This window comes from Zophobas morio, unplaced genomic scaffold (genome assembly GCF_036711695.1).
Source record: "Zophobas morio isolate AGI-343-1 ecotype UQ-CSIRO unplaced genomic scaffold, CSIRO_AGI_Zmor_V1 ptg000004l, whole genome shotgun sequence".
Classification (NCBI taxonomy): Eukaryota; Metazoa; Arthropoda; class Insecta; order Coleoptera; family Tenebrionidae; genus Zophobas; species Zophobas morio.
The window spans coordinates 15069749-15091835 of record NW_026972109.1 but is presented as its reverse complement, the minus strand read 5'-3'; the positions used below and the strand labels follow the sequence as shown (position 1 = coordinate 15091835).

The 22087-nt window shown below is 32.0% G+C and overlaps 2 protein-coding genes across 4 annotated transcripts in view; one reads left to right on the top strand and one right to left on the bottom strand.

Moving 5' to 3' along the window:
• Positions 1-22087, bottom strand: part of LOC135142740 (cilia- and flagella-associated protein 299-like) — a 105195-nt gene that overhangs the window by 62274 nt on the left and 20834 nt on the right. The window lies entirely within an intron of this gene.
• LOC135142614 (nitric oxide synthase, salivary gland) overlaps positions 4080-22087 on the top strand; it is a 106624-nt gene continuing 88616 nt past the window's right edge. The window contains exons 1-2 of one of the 3 annotated variants that reach the window (XM_064074356.1): positions 4080-4274; positions 4336-4659. In XM_064074356.1, coding sequence (XP_063930426.1) covers positions 4498-4659 — 162 coding nt within the window. In that variant the 5' untranslated portion in view covers positions 4080-4274; positions 4336-4497. Of the gene's footprint in view, positions 4660-22087 lie in introns of all 3 variants that reach the window. The other 2 variants (XM_064074363.1, XM_064074379.1) reach the window with 2 other exon arrangements.

Sequence of the window (22087 nt, the reverse complement as noted above, 5' to 3'; positions counted from 1 at the left end):
CCACCGTCATCGATGATGAGTCATCATTGCCGTACATTCGAGAAAGCTCTCGACAAGTCATGGGCGTCGTTCTGGGGCGGCGTATTGGTTTATTTCGTAACAACATTGAAACTTACACCACTGATCATGCCGGCAAAAATTTAATGTTGGAATTAATGTGAGAAAAAATTTCCACAACTTATTGAACGTAATTTCCAAAATTTCATGATTTTTTTAAAATTAGTTGATCTATATTTTTCTAACTTTGAGGACAAAGTTTCCAGAGCTTTATAACGTAGATGTGAATTAATCGTTATATAGTCGCAAAAAAATAGTCAAAGGTGATTTTGAAAGAACTTCTCTCGCCTCGGAAGTACAGCCCAACAAATACCGCTTCTTTGAAAAATTGTTGCCATTTTATCTTTATATCGTTCTATAAAGTAAATTAAATACCATTCTCCCAGCTTTTTTGACTTGAATTTTTGAACTCCTCAATTTTCCATTTTTTTTGTTTCTTCGTTGTTTCGAATTCCAACTTTTGAATTTTTCAATTTTTAGATTTTATAATTTTTCATTTACTCAAATTTTCGATTTGCAATTTTTCGGTTTTTCAATTTTTCATTTCTTCAAGTTTTCGTTTCGGTTGCTTATTTTCTTCATTTTTAATTTTTCAACTGTTCAGATTTTATTTTTCTTTTTTTTTTTCAATGTGAAATTTTTCAATTTTTTGGATTTTCAATTTTTCGGTTTTTCAACTTTTTGAGTTTTTAATTTATCGTTCTGTTCAATTTTTGATTTTTTGATTTGTTATTTTCCAGTTTTCATTTGAAATATGTAATAATTATGTATATTATATTTAAAATTCTTCACTTTTTTAACTATACAATTTTAGAATTTCTCCATTCGTCAATCATTGGTTTTTATAACTTTTTCAATTATTCAATTTTTCGATTTTTAATTTTTGCATTAGGTAGATACTCAATATTTCGATTTTTTAATGTTACAGTTTTTCGACTCTACAATTTTGACGATTCTATAACTTTTCGATTGCACAATTTTTAGGTTTTCCAATTTTTCGATTCGATTCGTTTTTACTTTTTTCCAATTTTTCAATTCATCAACTTTTTAGTTTTTCAATGTTTCAATTTTTCGTTTTTTCAAATTGCAATTTTTCGATTTTCCAATTTTTCGATTTTGGAATTTTTCGATTTTGCAGTTTCTCTTTTTTTCAGTTTTTCGATATTTCAATTTTTAATTAAAAATGAAAACATTGCAAAATTGCAAAATCAAAAATAAAAAAACGAAACAGTATAAAACTGAAAAATCTAAAATTTGGAAATCAAGAACTTGAAAAATTGAAGAAATGAAAAAATTTAAAAATTCGAAAATCGAGGAATCAACAACTCAAAATCAAGAACTGTAAAATGGAAAAATGAAAAAATGTAATATCGAAAAATTGCAAAGCAAATGGAAAAATTTTAGAAAGGAAAAATTCTGACATAAAAATAGTCGAGGGTAAATCCAGACTTTTCGAAAAATTGTAAGACTGGATTCTGAGTTTTATTTTTTTATGATAACTCTTATAAGTTATAATGAAGATATGTTTGTAATAATAAGGTCAAGTGCGTTTTTAATGACAAAATTTTGTGATGACGTCATCAACATTTTTGCAGTGTAATACTAATAATAGCAGTCCTGTATTCCCAAATTTTCGAGAAAATGGAGGCGGTAATTTTTGCTTTTCATCAATACAATAAATTGCCTCATTTATTAATTTTTTGAGTCATCCTGTATAAGTAATTCTAAAGTTTATGAGTGTGCTGATAATAATCCACAATTATAGAGTCATAATAGTTTGCATATTTCAAAGAAGATTTATTCGGCAAAATTTTGAGTTGACGTCATGAATTTTTTGGGAGAAAATAAACGAATAAATTTTGATTAAGTATTTACCATGATTTCGGTATCCTTAAACCGTCTGTAAAATTTCAGAACATTCAGATTTGCTGTTTCAAAGTTAAATTGCAAAATGTTACATGTTTTTCAAAAAAATCTAGCGTAAACTGCACCCGGATACATAAACCACATGTGAAGGATTATTTGATTCTATAAAATTAAAATAACATTTACTCATGTAAATTTTGGGGATGACGTCATCCTGTAGTTGGTGGAGATGTTTATTCAAATTTTGGTTTGCGTTTTATCATCAACACGATATCCCTAATATACAGGGGCGGCTCATGACTTGAAAAGTTGATGAGGCAAAGCACAATACGTTCCAAAATATAAATAAATCAAGATTACTTAAATATTTTCTACTTAGTCAAATAAACAAATTTGTAAACTCATTTAACTGTCCACCAAGAACCAACGTGAAGGTGTAAGGAACTCTTGTAAGGAAAGGATGGGAATGACAGGACAAAAGGAAAGGGAAACGTGGTCAGAAAAAACTAATATAACTTAAAAAAAAAACAAAATTAAAATAAACTTTAAAGAAAACGAATTGAAAAACATCAAATACAACATAAAATAAACCTATTTGATTTATAACAAAAAACAAAACGAAAAACATATAAAACATAAATACTCTGGATTTATTTTAAACTTTTTTATAGATCAATAATTAGCGATTTACTCAAATCAGGAACCGGCCGTTTTAATTCCTTAACTACATACAATTTATCATCATCCGTGAAAGTAGAAAAAACAGAACTGCTATTGTCATTTAACGTTAGTAGAGAAAAATTCCGATTTACTCGTAATCTTAAATAACGATTACCGAAATCAAATTATGACAAGCACAAAGCACTAACGCGACACACACAAACGTAGGCACTTTTAAGACAAAATTCTGTTACCGAAATTTTGAATCAATTTATACACACACAGATTTGTGGCAAAACAATCAACGGCCTAATTTTGAATACTTCTGCAAATGCAGACTGCATTGTAATCGCACGCTCTCCGCGCGCAAATATTGTTGTCCATCTCTTTTGCAAGCACGGAAATGAGGCTAGCCTCAATTTTGTCTTTTTTCAACTCATACCGCTTATGAGTGTATTGCAGGTTGCTTGCCTATTAACGATATGATTTCTATATCCGCTGTAGAGGCAAGCTCCGAGTTTGCCTCATTCGCGTCACAAAATACATGTTGTGTCGAGTGTTTCAGCGCGCTGTTTAATTAAGGGAGCAACGAGTACCTACTGAGATAAAAATAAGAATATAATTTTCATTATTTATTTTTAAAATTTTAGAAAAAAAGACACAAATTATTGGCCGAAATGTGTCGTTAAAAAATAGTAAAAATCCTAATAAGGCGTAAAATTCATTGGTGAGGCACTGCCTCACCTGCCTCATAGGACAAGCCGCCCCTGCTAATATACACATAAAATTTACAACAATCGGTCCAGTAGTTTCGGAGCAGACGGAAATGGAAGACCTATTTTTTCGAACTTAAAAGAGTCATGAAATGTCACGAAAACATAAAAGTAGCGCATCGTCCAATGAACTCGATTGCAATAAATAAACAGTAAAAATAAATATATAAATTGGACTGAAATAATAGTCAGATTTTTTTTGGTGAATGGACTGTTCGGGAACACCCAATATAACATTTTTCAAGTCGAAAAATCTAAATATTGGAAACACGAATGCAGTGTTAAGTTGTTTAAATCAATGAACTTACTACGAAGCAAAATATAGCTGTTAATACATTTTTGTTTGGGTTTCTTAAAATCCTCCACCCAAGAAGTCCATTCATAAAAGTTTCCGAGTCAAGTTTGGATTCATCATTATACTTCAACATATTGTATTTTTGTCCGCATTCCGAATAATTGGACTTCGCCAATCTCGCCTATTAAAGTGATGTTTTTCAAAAGTTTCCCCATCTGCCGCCCCTGCAAACAAAATGAATAATTTATTCCACCCCCGTCCGACTTCCGTTCGGTTCCAAAGCTGAATGCAATACTGTCAACAGGTGACGAAGTCGCGTGGTGGGGGTGTTGCGATAAGGGATGAATGGTGGGGAGGAGCGTGTCGGTACGGTTTCGCACTCCGGAGCGTAGCGCAGAAATCCGTGTTCAACTCCGGTAACCGGAACGCACGCTGGATTGCATACAGTCACCACTGGCCTTCCGCGTCAAAAACATCGCGATGAAGAAGAATGAAACTTGAAAAAAGAGAAAAAGTAGAAAAGTTCCCACAACAAATAATCCAAGTTGTGCCGGCGGTTCCAAGCAATTTGCATAAGAAATCGCACGAAATTAAAAATTCTAAATTGGAATAAAGTTCAAGGGGTAGATTGAGTGGCGGTCTCCCGGAAATTGCCGTTGTTTAATTAATTTTCCGATTTTATAGGATAGTTAAAGGAGATTGACGATTTTATTCGAATCAATTACCCTGGAGTGTTGTTTTGTTTGATTATTTACGCTCCGGTTCGGAATTGTAAAACAACATTGTCTCCACATATGACGGGAAAATAAACTCTCTGTGCGTTTTTCGAGATAATGTGGTGAATAGATGAGGAAAATGTCGATGATAAACAGTAATCACGTGGCGAACGCGGAAAATTACTGTCCGGTAGTCCACAATTCACCTGGAGGGTACAAAAAGCCCATACGCTTGAAAAACGTTATTACGAAAGCAGAAGCTTTCGATTCGCTGCATCTGAGACCCTGTGAAGTAAGTGGTATTTTTCTCTCTTTTTTTTTTTGGTTTTCGATGCGTTATGTGGTTATGCTTCAGTGGGCTGATTGTGTTAAACTATGTGTTAAAGCTGGTTTCTCTAACCTGATTGAGGGGAAACAATTAATAAAGGAGAAATGATAACTTATTTTGCTTTTATCTCGCATGTTGCTTTTTTCGTGTCACGGGGAACTTTTAAGAAATTCTTAAACAGACTACAATTTATCGTGACGTCGCTTCTGATTACTGAGTTTGGTTCAGATGTTTTACATCAAACGCGACATTAAAATTTTGTAAGTTAATATATTACGAATAACTTTTAGGATTCTAAGTGATTTTCCGTGATTAGCTGAGAAAATATTAATGAAGCATTTCAAAGGTGTGTGATCACAATAGATTTATTTCTTAATTTTTGGAGGTGCATTAAGAAAAAGTAATTCAGTTTTTTACTAAATTCGTTTAGAATTTCTGAAAAAAATTGAATCTAGTTGTACAATTTTAATTTAGAAATAAATTAAAAATACCACTGGATTATTAAACCATTGAAAAAAAGTATCCACCCTTCATACTAATAGCAATTACCAGGAATGGGCAAATTTTAGTTAGTCTTTTATCGACCACGTAATTTTCAAGTACACTTAAAATTGTAAAGTAAGTATTTAGTTCGGTGGTTCCCTAGAACGTGTCATAAAATAACTATCAGACCAACCATACATCATAAACTAACAAAACGTAAAACAGCTCATAAAAGCGATAATACAGTGGTCTCCTTAGGTTCAACTGAGAAAGCCAAAATAAAAGAATATACCATAAAATTTCAATTTTTTTTAAGATTACTTTATTGCTTTCTGAACGCAAGAAGAATAAATTTTAATCTGTTTTAGTAATCCATGCAATAAAAATAGAAATGGTTTTTGCCACATTGCACATTTAAAGTGAGTAACACATCATACACATAGTTGTCATTAACTTTTTGGAGGGGATAAATGCACAAATTTCGTTAGCGTTGTATAAATGATGGCTGATTTCATCTCTTTACCAATTTAATTACATGTTTTATTATTAAGTATACAATACATTAAAGATATAATTTCAAAATTAATTCAAAATAAAAATAATTATGAAATAAATTTCATAACTAAGATTAATCAATATTTAAATAACCTTCCTGTATGTAGGTTCGGTTCATTTATGACGATGAAGTAAGAACTAAAACAAATTCATTAACGAAAAAAGTGAAACCACAAATGAACAATTCATCCCATCTGGGGTTTTATACTTAAATCTGGCTTAATTCTTACATTTTGGTGCTCCGATATTGTTCTCTTTTAGTTGTTTAATATAATTAATTACAATTAAAAAAAAAGCTTTTTGTTAAGCGATATAACGTCAAAGACGTATTCGCGCCTTAAGATTTACTTCCTTGTACTTAACCACAAAAGTCCACAGCCTCTTTTGATGTTCTTAATATTGCGTTGGTTTAGTCACGTATATCACAAACCACAAAAAACTTGAACGAATTTACGGAAAGCACGTCTTTTTTGTCCCAGCTTGCCAACAATATTGCCGCTTAAACTAATACCACATATGAACTTAAGAGGGGCATAACCCACAAAACCAAGTTGTATGTTTGTCAAGCGAACTTCGATACTAATACATCGGATAGACCGATCTAAGAAAAATTTTAAATTCTTCATCACTAACGTTGTAAAAAAGACACGTTCTGCATGAGAAATTAGATGACGACTCAGGCAAATCCTGATTTGTACAGTACTGCAAAATTTTGACACGTCATAAACGCAATTTATTTGATTTATTATTTGCCAAGCTCGACCAGGCAGACTTTAATCACTGAACTGTCAGTGACATGTTTATATTACGAAATATTGGAGGCATCTACTTTTCGCTACCTCCTCTTTAATCTGAATTTACCTGATAATCTTACATTTGATGCAAGGATTTTTGTAAAAAGATAGATCACTCGTGAAATAATTTTGTACCAACGTTTGCCTAAAGTTGCTTTGTTTTCAGGTCCAAAGTAAAAAATGTTGGCTTGTTTTTCACAAAACAATCTCAAAATTTTCAGTTATTAATTAAAAAGTCCCGTTTTATCTTTTTCTAAAGGACCATCTAATTTTAAAAAATTGTTAAGTTATGGACACTGAACATCTTTGTTTCTGAAAAACAGCAAATATCGCACTCCCATTGTAACTATTTATTATTAACGATAATTTGAGAGTAGACTTCGTCAAATGTTTTATATTAGGGATCGATATGTTCACTGTGTTATGTATTACACAATGTGACACAAATTATCATGTTGTTACTCTATTCTCAGAACTTTGACGATTGCTGATAAAGTAATTCAAACTTATTTTTCAGAAATCCCGTGCAGTAAATTTGCTTCAAAAAGAAAGATGTACAATATTATTTTAGGCAACGATTAAATTTTGCGTGGGTAAACAAATTAATTCCGATATATACAATGTGTTATTAGTCAGTCGTAACGTTACTATTAAGCAAGAATTTTTATGAAAATTAAATATTAGCGTCCTCGAGGTAGCAACAGTAAGACTTAAAATATTATACATGTACATTAAGTAATGCAGATGATACTCGAAGAAGACATTTACAACACTCTAGAAATAAAACTCTATACAACCATTCAGCAAGTTATACAGAAATATTCTAAAATATGCGTCTGTACTGCAATAATTTCATGCAAAGCTTCGCCAGTTAAACAAAAATAAAATAAAGCACACACGAAAAGCAGATTATTAGAATTTATGTAGGTGGGTTTACTAGCTTCTTGGAACGTTAGAAGCTAATTAATATAATGAAGTAAAATGTTGGTGTAAACCTGCTTTAAAACAGATTTCTATAGAAAAGTACAAAAACCTTTGATTATAACGCACATGAACATGATGCTTTTTAATCCTGTCACTGTTTCTTTATTGTCCTCCAGTTTGATTTCCCCATCGTCTGCGTTTGTTTCATAGTTCCTTTTGCCTTAAAAAAAATCACTTTGTAGATTAAAGTTTCTAATTTAATCATCGTAACGATAGAAAATTATTCTACATCAAAGTTTTATTATTATGGAGGTTTCTAAAGTGTAGACAAGTGCGTCTGAGCGATTTATTTTAAATCCCTTGATACTATACATATTGTAGATACAATAAAGTTTCGCCGAAAAAACTCTTTTAATATGTGAGCGCGATGAAATTACACCGCCAGTAAAAATAGAATTTATTTAAGTGTACAAAGTACGCTTTTGCGTTAAGTACCATAATCTCGTCACAACAAGCACAACTTGTCATTTACATTTTTCACCCGCGATGTAAAAACCCGAATAAAACCAACGTTTTTTTTTCACACGTTTTCTCGAAGTTTTGTCACCATTAAACCCCATATCAACACACATCCACAACTCCCGGGTCGATCAAATTTTAATTAAGAACACATTCTCGCTCTCCATCTCTCCATCTATAAAACTCCCAACTCAAACACAAAATAAAGTCCCGAAAAGCCGAAAGTCACGTAAAGGACATTAAATATTTGACGAGATTTTAATTCCAAGAACTGAAAGTCATCAGGTGTGAAAAAATCAGTCCAGCACAGAATTCTCCAATTTCCGGCAAGATGGAGCCTCCAACAAACATAATAAAAATTAATTAAACAGATATTTTTGTTTGGCGAATATTTTAAGCACGTTCAGGTTAGAAGCGAAATTACTTGCATTTGCCGGGGGCTGATACTACAATAACAACCCTTCAATCAAGTCTAATTAGTTTTCATATCGAACATGACAAGAAAATGTACACGCAGTGGCATTAATAAACGCTGCATTTCCGCCTGGAATAAATCGACTGCGAGGAACGTATGTCAGGCGCAGAAAATGCATATTTTTGAGCGTTGGAGAGCTGTGGCTAAAAATACGAACGCAAGACGAGTCTGCGAAAATTTAATGAGACTGGATGATCTGGAAAGGACTTTTATTTTAAGTCTAGACGGTTACGGAATGTTGCTGAAAGTTATGTGTGGTAGCTGATTTTTTTTTTTCGACTTTATGCCAGATAGTCAGCGGTAGAGTTGCGGCTTTTTTTGCTTGCAAATTTTATATAACCATATAAATTTGGTTCTTCAGGACACAGCAATTTCTTTACTCAAATATTGCCAGGCCGATTTTATGAAACTTGCATGAAAGGACCACTTTCATTGAAAATTACTCTTTGGAAGTTTTAAGAATTGTTTGCTATTGACTGTGTACTAAGTGATTAATTTTTAACTCGTGAATAAAATTTTAATGAAAAGTTCCAGCTTTGTCGCTACGGGTGCAGGTTGTTGATTCAGAGTGACTGCTCGAGTTCAAATTTTTAGTATAACTTTCAGGATTATAAAAAAGTGTTACCTCTGTTTTAATTGTAGTGCTAAATAAATAGGATTTAATTGTATTTTAGTCTGAGTTTATGGTCATGTGTTTGGTTTTACATGTTTTCAGGGTTTCCCCCGTTAATAATTTATTATTCCTATTATCCACCACAACGGTTGTGAGCATTTTAGTTGGTTCTATCGTAAAAATTTAAATTTTAACGAATCTTTCACCCCCAATTGCCAATAAAAGTCTGTGAAATAATTTCAAACAACAATAGTGCGTGTTGATGTTGGTAATTTAGTGTTCTTGGCGTATATCTGATATATGTGTATGGACATTCTCCATCTGCCGCTACTTGACAATGGATGACACGAATGTGCAAATTTCAAGGAGGGTCTTTAGGGGCCTACATGCTAATTATGTGGTTGCTGCGCGATGGTGACGTTTCTGTTATTAAATTCTGGTAAATGTTCACAAACCAAATGTAATAGGATTTGCAACGTGGGATATACTAACACATATATAGAGATAAGATCACAATTATCGTACTTTTTCAGTCTTGGGACTAGTCGTGACTCCATGACTTAACATGATGTAATCTTACCATACAATAATTTTAAAATCATTTTGTGGTGAAGAAATATTTAATAAAGATGATAAAAGTGCTGATGGCTACCGTGATGTGAACAAGTGGTTTGGAATTATATGTTTATGTAATGGGAAAACTGCTATGACAAAATTTTAAGGCATGTTGTGCATACAACTCATAGTTAATTTGCTGGTTAAAACTTGGAAAAGTTTGCAAATTGTGAACTCCCACTTCAAATTTACTAACTACTGTATGATTCTAAAGGTTTTTTTCCTTAGCAATCTACCTTATCACTTCCTGATTTATTCTTTGATTGTCTTGTCCCAGTTTTTTGGTTTGTTACATTCTCATCATGTTTTCAGACATTTTTGTACACTTTGTAATTGTTTGTTTTTGTTATGCAATTCTAAAATATGCAGCTATTTTGTATGTACATTTTTGCGGTTCTTTTGCGAGGGAAGTTCTATTTAAATAATAGACCTTTTTACTTCCCGAGCGTAAGCAAAGGAAGTATTGTAATCGAGTCCGTCGGCCGACCCTCTACTTTTACGTTTTCTCGATCTTTCATGACCCCAAGAAGATGAAGAAATAGGTCTCCCGTTTCCGTCTATCTGTCCGAAAGTACTAGACCGATTGTTGTAAAATTTTGTACTTACATTAGGAATATCATGTAGATGGTAAAACGCTAAGCAAAATTTGTCTAATTATCCCCACCACTAATGCGATGACGTCACTTCAAAATTGTACATAATAAATTGGTTTTAAATTGTATAAAATAACATGGTGTTACACATGTAGTTTATGACACCGAATTGAGTTTTTACCCAAAACGTCCAGATTTTTGAAAAAAAAAAAAATCAAAATTATGAAACATTTTGCAATTTAATTTTGAATCTGGAAAACCAAATACTTTGAAATCTTGCAGATGGTTTACAGTTATGATAAGCATGATAAATTTTTAATCAAAATATATTTACTTATCCCCTCCAAAAAATTGATGACGTCAGCTCATAAGTTTGCCGAATAAATCCTATCTAAAATGTACAAAATATGATGAGTTTGTACTTGTGATTTATCATTCCAATCATATTTTTTGGATTTGCAGATACAGGGTGACTCAAAAAAATTATTGAATGTGTAAAATTATTTTATTGATTTAATCAAGAAGTACAAAACTGAATGTTTTGAAATCTTGGAGATATATGAAAGTTATCATAGGCATGATAGATTTTTAGTCAAAATGTATTTGTTCGTCCCCCCCCCCCCAAATTGATGACGTCAGCTCAAAATTTTTGTGAATAAATCCTATCTTAAGTGTGCAAAATATAAGGAGTCTGTCGTTGTGATTTATCATTCCATTCATATTTTTTGGATTTGCATATACAGGATGACCCAAAAAAATTAATGAATGCATGAATTTATTTAATTGATTTAATCAGGAACTACAAAACCGAATGCTTTGAAATCTTGGAAATGTTTTAAATTTATGATAAGCATGGCAAATTTTTGATCAAAATATATTTGCTCATCCCCCCTAAAAAATGGATGACGCATCCCCAAAATTTTGCTGAATAAATCGTATCTAAAATGTACAAAATATGATGAGTCTCTTCTTGTGATTTATCATTCCATTCATATTTTATGGATTTGCATATACAGGGTGACCCAAAAAATTAATGAATGGGTAAATTTATTTTATTGATTTAATCAGGAACTACATTACCGAATGCTTTGAAATCTTATAAATGTTTTAAGGTTATAAAGAGCATAATAAATTTTTAGTAAAAATATATTTGCTTATCCCCTCCAAAAAATTGATGACGTCAGCTCAAAATTTTGCCGAATAATCCTATCTAAGATGTACGAAATATAATGAGTCTCTTCTTGTAATTTATCATTCCATTCATATTTTTTGGATTTGGAAATACAGGGTGACTCAAAAAATTTAATGAATGCTCAAATTTATTTTATTGATTTAATCAAGAACTACAAAACCGAATGCTTTGAAATCTAGTGCGAAAAAAAAACATAATAGGCATGCAGTCGTCACGTTTCCGACAGCGAGGGAAGTACTGTGTAAACTCTTTGGACCAATTTTTTCTACTCTGTAAGTTCTGACTCACTGAATCTTCCAGTTTATTAATTCCTTATATAATTTTGTGCTACTTTTATGAATGTCTTTATGTTTGAACTTCATCTTTCCCATCACTAAATTATTTTTTATGTTTATTTCTCTTATTCTGCCTCAGTTATTGTTTCAAGCTTGTTCGGCTTACTTTCCCTAAATATTCCTTTATGTGTGCATTTTGGTGTACTACTTGTCCATTTAAATCTGCGGCAACTAATATATTTCATTTTCCTCCTCTATTTCTTTTTGTACTTTCTCAAAAATGCGTCTTTCTATTCTTCAGTCCATATTTATTCTACCAATTTCATTTCTACCATCAAAATTCTATATCTATATTCCTTGTTTATAACATTTTAACCTATTTGTCGCAATTGTTGATTATTTAAACATTTCGATCATTCTATTTCTTTGACTCCTGACCAGAATAGTAGATCACATTTTCACACTATTTCTTGATGTTTCTGATGCTTTTTAGGTCCCAAGCACCGATTCTCAACTTCTTATGTTTCATCTCCTTTAAGTATTTCTCTTCCTTTCTCTTTTTACTTTCCAAGCGTAAGCTAAGGAAGTATTGTAATAGGGTCCATCGGGCAACTAGCTACTTTCATATTTTCTCGACAGTTTCGCGTTTTTGTGTATCTGTCCGTCTTCCATCTGTATCAATTTTTACTAGAGATAATAAATCTTAGAAACTACCGGTTGTTGTCAAATGTTGTATATGGATTAGAAATATCGTCTAACCAAAATGTGCCTAATTATCTTCACCACCATTGTGATGTCTTCTCAAAATTGTTCGTAGTAAATAAGATTTATATTTTATAAAATGGCATGCTTCTATATTTGTGGCTTATGGAACCGCCTTGAGGTTTTCCCCGATGCATCCACATTTTCTCAAACATCGAAATTGTACAGCAACCAATATACTTGTGTAAACGGAGCTTCCACGAGGTTATTCGTCTATTAATTGCTTGTAGAGTGCCACTTCGGACTTGATTATCGCATGGGTTTTTTTTTGTTTCTTACACGATACAATCCATTCTTTTACTGCACGTGTCGGAATTGACATACTTGGACCTCATTTTCATTACAAAGTGAGAAACACTTTTAAGTATTGTAATCTTATTTTTTTAGTTTCGTCATTTTTGATAGTGCGGGCATGCCGATATTGAATGCGGCGTCACCAATCTTTAAAATTTCAAATGTCAAAGTGACACTATACTACATCCAAATTTTCAAAAAGGCAGAAAAATGACGTCTAAATTTTATGACCCCGACTGTATGCGTTCTTCCTAAAATGTTGATGGCAACATTTTCAAATGGGAAAACTCACATGAAATAACGCATAGTCTTGCGCTTTATCAATGCATTCATACATATTTTTGGAGCATTGTTAATGAGTTTACTATCATGAGTGGAAAAGTGCCCTCCAAACCAAATATAAACAAATTAACAAAGTGTGTTTTCGGAACATATGCGTCCGAAATAAAGACTGTGGCGGAGTATGGGTGATTAAAGAATGATGAATTCAGTAAAATAAGCTCTACAGAAGTCTTAAAAAAATACATAGGCTGTCATTTAAAAAAAATTGGTTATCCTAAACACAAAAAAAATTATTGGATGTTAATACACATTTATAGGATGTTCAAAAATATGTAGTTGTTTTGCGTTTCGTCGTCTTTTAGCTTTTTGTTGACTTACATAAGTCTATTACCCATTTCCTTTACGTCATTGTCTTCTGGATACGGTCTCCATTCTTTTCCATTTATTAGTAATTTCATGTGGCCTTTGTATTTCTTGTTTTGATACATTTTTGTAGCGTCAGTTTCTGTTCTTTTCCTGCTTGTTCGCAGCTGATTAAATCAATGATTATTGTTCGTTACAACCAACTGGTTATTAACACTAACAAGTTCATCATACAGTACATACTGACGTGGAGAATAACAGACAATGTTAATTTATGAAAGGCCCGAATGCTTCTTCTCTGTGACTCGTAATTACTATTTCCACATACTGTAATTTATTTCAAACAGAAAATTTAACCAAACGTCTATGCCTTGAGTATCCTGAAATACTCAGCTTAGAAAACCTCATTTGTCCAAGCAGTAACATAACTTTGTAGCTGGAAAATGCCTCTCAAGCAAACTTTATTTCTCCTAGATACCTCGGCTGCACATGCACGGCTTCAAGAAGCCCACCACTCCCATTACACTAAACTCGTTTTTATACAAAGTATAAAGTATTACATGTAATTCAATAAGCTTTTATCTTCTCCTTTCTCGCTAAAAATTGGATAAGCCTCAACCCGAAATCCTCTCTGTCGGTATTTAAAATGACTCCCTCATCCCTGCGTCTAGATCAAGGAAATGCGAGTTGTCCACTCGTTCGTAAAACGCGATATGACTTATTAAAAATGTAAAAAATCGCAGATCCTCTGCGCTCCGCATCCTCCGACTTTGTTTTGATTAATGTTGCTTAAAGCAGCGTTTAATTTGCGAGCAAATATTTGTCAACGTGATTAATTGTCCGACTAAAACCCGTACAAGTGCATCCAGACCGGGCTAATTATCTGTTAATTTCGGCGGAGACTGTACAAGGGATGTTTCATTAGATAACTGTTATTTTTTCGCGATGCACGTTTGCGTTTACGATGTGTTCGGAGTGGTTTAGTAGGAATTAAATCACCAGCGATAAAAACTTATCTTTATTGTTTCAGAATCTTGTTATTTTGCCGTTAAGGGAGGGTTACGATGTGGAAAACAAATGCAATTACAGGTAAACGTGAGAGAAGGGGTGTGAGAAATGAGTTATAGGACACTTAATAGCAGAGTACTTGTTATATACGTAGATAATCACGTGAAAAATCACGAGAACAGCGGAAAGCTTCTAGAATTTAATCATTTGCAGTGTCGAACATATTAGAGTTTACGATAATATTATGTTATTTCATAACTTGGTTTAATAAAATGTCCGTTAAAGGTGATGAGTACCTGAGGGAAAAATATATAAAAAAACTCTGCAGCCTTTATCTTGAAAACGGATAGAGATGTTGAAATTCTGTAAACGCCATTGTTTTTAGCTTAAAAGCTAAAAATGACGACTAAAAACTATATGTTATAATGTGATCATTACCTATTATATGAAACTCATTTTTTAGTAAAAATTTACAGCTTAATTTTAAGCAATTTCTTTCATACATTTTGGACCGCCTGTAGAGTAGAAGCGGAATACCTTATTTTATGTAATGAGAACTTCAAACACAGTAAATTCATTAAAACAAATAAATAAATCCTTCAAAATAAAATTACAAAACGGAATGAACAAGCTAACAGAAAGCAATTAATTTTAAAATTAATATTTTAATCACGACTAAAAAAACGCTACGATGGTAAACTATTAATTTTTATCGGTGAAGATAAACTTCTTGTACGGAAGGTGGTTGCACATAATTTAGAATTGTAATTACTATTTCGAAAATAACATACCGATAAATGGGATTCGTTTATATCGCACCGCTTTTGATATCTCACATTCCATTTTAACTACTCAGAACGGTATTTAAATAAAAAAAAAATATTCCTCTAATGTTATTAATAAATAACACACACGACCTTTTAATAAATTATAAAAACAGAATTTAAACGATTTCAAAAAACAATTGTTCAAAAACAAACTTTATAAAATTAGAGAGTCTAAAATTAACTAAATGTCACAATTTGAAATATAAAAATTGGTCGAAGGTTATTTCGACAGAACATCCCTCGCCCCTGAAGTACAATAAAACATATCCAGCCTTTTCGAAAAACTATAAAATTTTGTATATTTTTTTATTAAGTTAAAATAAAGGCAATGTTAAAGTAAATGCAAAAAACCGTGCTATGAATATATTTCAAGTGAGTTTTTCCACTACAAAATTTTGTGATAAATAAACGCAGGAATTCACAGCATTCAGTTATGCAGTTTCAAATTTAAATTGCCAAATGTTTTTATCCAGTTCTGCTTTTTTTACCAAAAATCTAGCTGTTTGGGGTAAAAACTCGACACGGATTCATAATCCACAACTACAGAAGTATGTTAATTTATAAAATTTAAATAAAATTTACTATTGTATACAAGTTTTGAAGAGCTATATTTTCTGCATTTGGACCGATTTTTTCTCTGCTCCATAAAAGGTCCTGAACAACGTGTCATAGAATTGGTGCGCCATTTTTTGAGAAACCTGTATTTTGTAGACGACGTCAACAATTTGAGCATGATTCGCCAAATTTTGGTGAGCGTTTTACCATCGACATATAATTCGGAAAAAATTTGTTTATTAAAAATCGACGGAAAACGAGATAATTTTTTTTATATCCTATGGGTCACGAAACGTCGAGAAAAAAAGAAAGTAGTAAGTCGCCCGATGGACTCGATTACAATAGTTAAGTAAAAGGGATAAAATATTTTATCAATACAGGAGATCTGAGACAGATTACAGAAATATTTTGAAGTAAATATATTTTAAAAATTGGTTAGACAATACAATATTTTGAAGTATAACAAGCTATACCGTCCGATTTTCTAAATTTCTGCTCTAGTTGGCTGTGACGTGTACGTCAACGGTGCGACTGAAGCGGCTGACGTAAGCGTCATGGCCAACTAGAGCAGAAATTTAAAAAGTCACCAGATAGTATATTTTCAAATTCAGCGAAGATTCCCAGTTAAGGTTTGATTGCATAATACAGTTTATGCGCATTTATTTCTCTTAAATAATTTAAAACTGATTAAAAAATGACATCAATTTTCCTGTCCTTAAAACATGCAAATGTGGATTACTCAACTAAAAAAGCTTGAATATGTTTCTTTCTTATTGACAATTATCGTTCTTTAGATCGCCAAGACGAAAATATCGATTGGAATAGTATCTGGAAAATTTGTGTGGTTTTCTTGACTTACTGTCACTTTTATTATAAACTCGTTATTAATGGCTGGGAAATTTAGAAAGTCGTTGGTAAAATTTAAACACAATGTTTAAAACAAACACGATATAGCAACCCTAAGATCATTAAAATCATAAATTAATTAAAATTTATGTAACTTTTATATATAAAAATTTCTTGATCTTAACTGTCAAAAAATTGACAAAGTATATAAAAATAATCCCAACTGCTCTTGTCGAAGGCAAAAATGGAGACTTTGTAAGTCTGTACCTATTTCTAAAATAGACTTCCAAAAACAATAAACAATTTAAAAATTTCACTACAGAAAGTACCTAAATCCTAAAAAAATACACTAAGTAGCCCACAACCTGAAATTGCAAATTCATCAAAAACCGACCAACATTTCTTAACATCGATTTAATTTTATTTCTAACGAAGTTTTTCATCTTAACATGATACTTTTTAATGTAATTAATACCCTAACAATTCAAAACTCTCAATATCTGCTATGAAATTTTATAATATGAAAATTGCATTCATCTCAACAACAAACTCGCTTGAATCAGAATTCAGATTACAAAATCTTAAATTCTTTGAACCAAGCAACTGCGAGGGGATCCGGATTTTTTTCAAACAATAAAAAACCGAAACTATCTAATTAGCATTTTATTTTAAGATTCATGTTTCATGGTCATTCCAATGTTGACCACCATCACTAAAAAATGCCAATATTATGTAATAATGATCAAATAATAATTGCTTGCGTTATTGTGATGATCCTTTTAAATTATGTAAACTCTGGGATGCCTAATGAATCACAAAACTCTATCCTTTTGAATACAACTTGTCATCCCGACCTTTCCAATGCGGTTTGTACAGTGCGGTATCACGCTTTTCACTTCCGTGTTGCATCTGAATGTGTTTTCCCCCGCAACCCAATAATTGTGGCCGGTACTTACAAAATAAAAAATAAAACAATGGCGATCAAATATTGACTGAAGTCACACAAACGCCGATTGAATTATTAAAAATAAGAAGACAAAATAGGTACTTGACTAATTGTTAATACAGCTAATAGTACACAATCAGACGTTTATCTATACAATTATGCAATGTCTTGGCGCAAGAGCGACTTAAGTCAAGTTCAGGAGTGCATTAGCCGCAATGATGTCACGCTAAGGTTGAAGTTACATACGTGCATGATTTCGGGTGCTGTCGGATTTTACTATGACGTTTATTACGATAGACGTGCAAGTGCAAGGGTCGGTATGTCTAAATTTCTAGGGATTTTTAGAAATCGTGTAGCAGTTTTTCCCCGGAGAGTAGTGATGTTTTGCACGTGTCTTCTAAACGGTTTTTTAGTCTTGTTTGACAACGGAACAACTCGTGATTTCGGCAAATAAACATTTTTGGTCACGAGGTGGTTAACGATTAACATAACTAAATACAAATCCGGAAAATACTGGTAGGGACGGCTTTTTGGGGTGGTCAAGGTAATGACCGACTGATGAAAATTTTGAAAAAATTAAACACCACTAATAATGACTAAACATGCATTAAAATTTTTCCCTTTTTGTTTAAATTTTAAGAAAAGTCGGTCTTAGATAAAGGAAATAATAGAAATGTAAGTGTGACTAAGTGAGTCAATAATGTAAAATAATAACAGCACGTGATTGTCATTCACTGATTCACGAGGAAGATTCAGGTGCTATCTAGTTAACAAACACACACGTGAATGATGTTGTGTGTCGGTAAAATTATAACAATATGTATGAGAAAAGAGCAACGACTGTCTCATTGCGAGTTTGCTTAGTGCAAATGTTGAAAAAGATCTTTTGTTTGTTGTTTTAGTTCACGATGCACTGGTAACTAAGCGTTTCGGAAATTACAACAATGTAGCGTAAAAAATTCATAACTGATTATTCACAACCAAGCAGTTTTAATATTAACGACTGTTGAAAATTTTCTTTTGTTCTTAGTGTTGAAGGCAAGGTTTACTTAAGATCTACGCAGTTTTATTAAATGGCCTTCTCTATATCTTGTCGAAGCAAACTGAGCTTAAATAGGTCACTTTAATTTCGAAAATAAACATTTTGTATTTACATATTGTTGTTTCTTACGCGACCGGCGATATATTTTCCGAATTAGTGTGCTTACAAGTATTCAGCTACGCTCGTACTGCAAACGAAGAGTAAATATGTATAAAAATATTGTCTGATGTTGAACACTTAGACAACTTGGACGGTATAAAAATTATATTTTAATTTGCAAACAATACTTACTAATAACAACAATTTAAAATTTTATTTCTTTTAACGAATGTTCTTCGATCTCGCGGAGAACGACAACACTACGTTTATTTCCCCTACAGCTATAACACCGAAAATACAAAATTACAAAAATTGTCGGCGAGTTTCGCCAATAAGTTAGTATTGTTTAGATTATGTCAACGTGGTTGGCGAAACGCGTCGAAATTTATTGTAATTTTCTGTTTTCGGTGTTATAGCAGAAATAAACGTAGATACAGCACCAAGTATTAATACAAGTCACAAATCATTGTCTACAGTATCAAGCGAGATTTTCTGAATACAATTTTTTGATGTCATCAGGCATTCCTAGGGGGATAGTACATCACTTTTAATACATACACTACAACACTATAAGAACAATACTAGTTAGTATTGTTCTTATAGTGTATAGTATTCATTAATTTTTTTGGATAGATAATTCTAAAAAATATTAAATTCTTTATTTTCCACGTCCTAGATGGGGTTTACTTAACAGTTACATTAAAAATAGTGTCATAAAAATGTTATTAATGTTTATATTTTTCATTCGTATGCGTCAAAAACTGAAATTGGTCTAAAAAGTTTAGACAGTACTTCCCTCGTTGTCGGAAACACGACGACTGCCTGCCTATTATGTTTTTTTTTCTCATTACATTTTTGTAGCGGTGCAATTTAAAAAAAAAATTGCGATGACGTCATCAACATTTTTGCAAGGACGTATATCAGTTTTGATAGATGTAGTGTAATACTAAAAATAAAAGTACTGTATTCCCAAATTTTCGGGAAAATGAATTGGGTCGTCTTGAATATTGATTTATATTCAATAAAATAACAAAACTCTCTCTGCTCTGCTAATCACGTATGCCGCGTGTATTAGCAGAGGCGACTCAAAATCATTTATGTATAAGCATTCTTAATTTAAGACAACAAGCGGTAACAATTGTGAGAGTCAAACAGAGAAACTGCAAACAATACCGATGGTCGACCAGACTTTTTTATTGCTTCGACTTCCGCTTATTATATAAAACATTGGATTTTATTTTAATTTTTGATGGTGTAATTCACAATTGGGTGATTATAACTTGTCTATACCACATTCACGCAACCTAGTCAGCGCAACAAAACAAATGCATGTCTGTAAAATGTTAAAGTAAATGTAAATAAGCGTGCTACGCCTATGTTTCAAACGAGTTTTTACTTTAAAATTTTTTGTGTCTATCAAATTGGGTTTGTAATACTAATAATAACAGTGTTGTATTTCTAAATTTTCGGGAAAATGGAGTAAACTATTCCTGATTTAATCAACAAAATAAATCGACTCATTCATTTTTTTTTTGAGCGACCTGATAAACAAATCTAAAAAATATGAATGGAATGTTAAAGTACACACTGATCATATTTTGTACATTTTAGATGGGAAAATTTTGGGGTGACGTCATAAATTTTTTAGGGGAGATGAGCAAATACATTTTGATTAAAAATTTACCATGCTTATGATAACTGTAAAACATCTCCAAGATTTCAAAGCATTCGGTTTTGTAGTTCCTGATTAAATAAATAAAATAAATTCACGCATTCCATTCATATTTTGGAATGATAAATCACAAGTGTTGTTTCATCATAATTTGAACATTTAAGATATGATTTATTCAGCAAAATTTTGAAGTGACGTCATCAATTTTTTGGGGGAAATGAGGAAATATATTTAGACTAAGAATTTACCATGCCTATGATAACTGTAAAACATCTCAAAGATTTCAAAGCAGTCGGTTTTGTAGGTCCTGATTAAATCAATTAAATAAATTCACCCAATCATTATTTTTTTTAATCATCCTGTATATGTAAATCCAAAAAATATTAATGGAGTGATAAATCACAAGCACAGACTCATCATATTTTGTACATTTTAGATAGGATTTATTCGGGAAACTTTTGAGGTGACATCATCAATTTTTTGGAGGGGACAAGTAAATATATTTGGAATAAAAATTTTACATGTTTATCCTTACTGTAAATCATCTGCAAGATTACAAAGCATTGGGTTCTGCAGATTCCAAATTAAATTGCAAAATGTTTCATGATTTTGACTTTTTTCAAAAAATCTGGACGTTTCGGATAAAAACTCAATTCGGAGTCATAAACTACATATGTAGGACTATGTTATTTTATACAAGTTAAAACCCATTTACTATGTACAATTTTGAAGTGACGTCATCACATTATTCGTGGGGATGACTAGGCAAATTTTGGTTAGCGTTTTCTCATCTACATGATATTCCTAATACATATAGATACAAAATTTCACAACAATCGGTCCAGTACTTTCGGACATTATCTGTCTAATAAAAATCCGGGACGGCAGATAGACGGACAGGCAGACGGAAACGAGACCTAGAAAAGTAAAAAACAGAATATCTTCATTTTGATAAGTTTTGAAAAGTATTAAAATATCCTGTAATCTTTGTTCTCCCTATAAATCAAAACTTATGTTGTTTACAATAGGTCTACTGATGTTATAATTAAAAAAAATACACTATGAAAATTTTGGAAACTTTTCAGAAACAGTCATATAACGAATACATAAATGTAATTGGTACAATTACTTGATTAATTTATTTTATTTTCCAAGTGCTTAGCTAAGGAAGTACTGTAATCCCAGTCCATCGAGCGATTGGCTACTTTCATATTTTCTCGATGTGTTACGACCCCTAGAGCTCGAAAATATAAGTGTCGCCTTCACACCTGTCTGTCTCAACGGCGTCTATTTCATTTTTTGTTAAAGTTGATAATCTTCGAAACTACCGGACCGATTGTCAAATTTTATCTGTGTATTGTGAATATTATGTAGATGGTAAAACGCCAACCAAACTTTGTCTAAACATTCCCACCAACAATGTGATCACGTCACCTCAAAACTGCAGAGTAAATGGTTTTAAATTGTATAAAATAACATAGTCCTACAATTCCTAGTTCATCACTCCGTGGTTAGCTTTTACTCGAGACATCCAAATTTTTGTAAAAAAGTTGTACATACGGTTCAACTTAATTTTCAACCTGCAAAACCGAAGGCTTTGAAATTCTCCAAACGTTTTAAGGTTATCATAAGCATGGCAAATTTTGATCAAAATATAT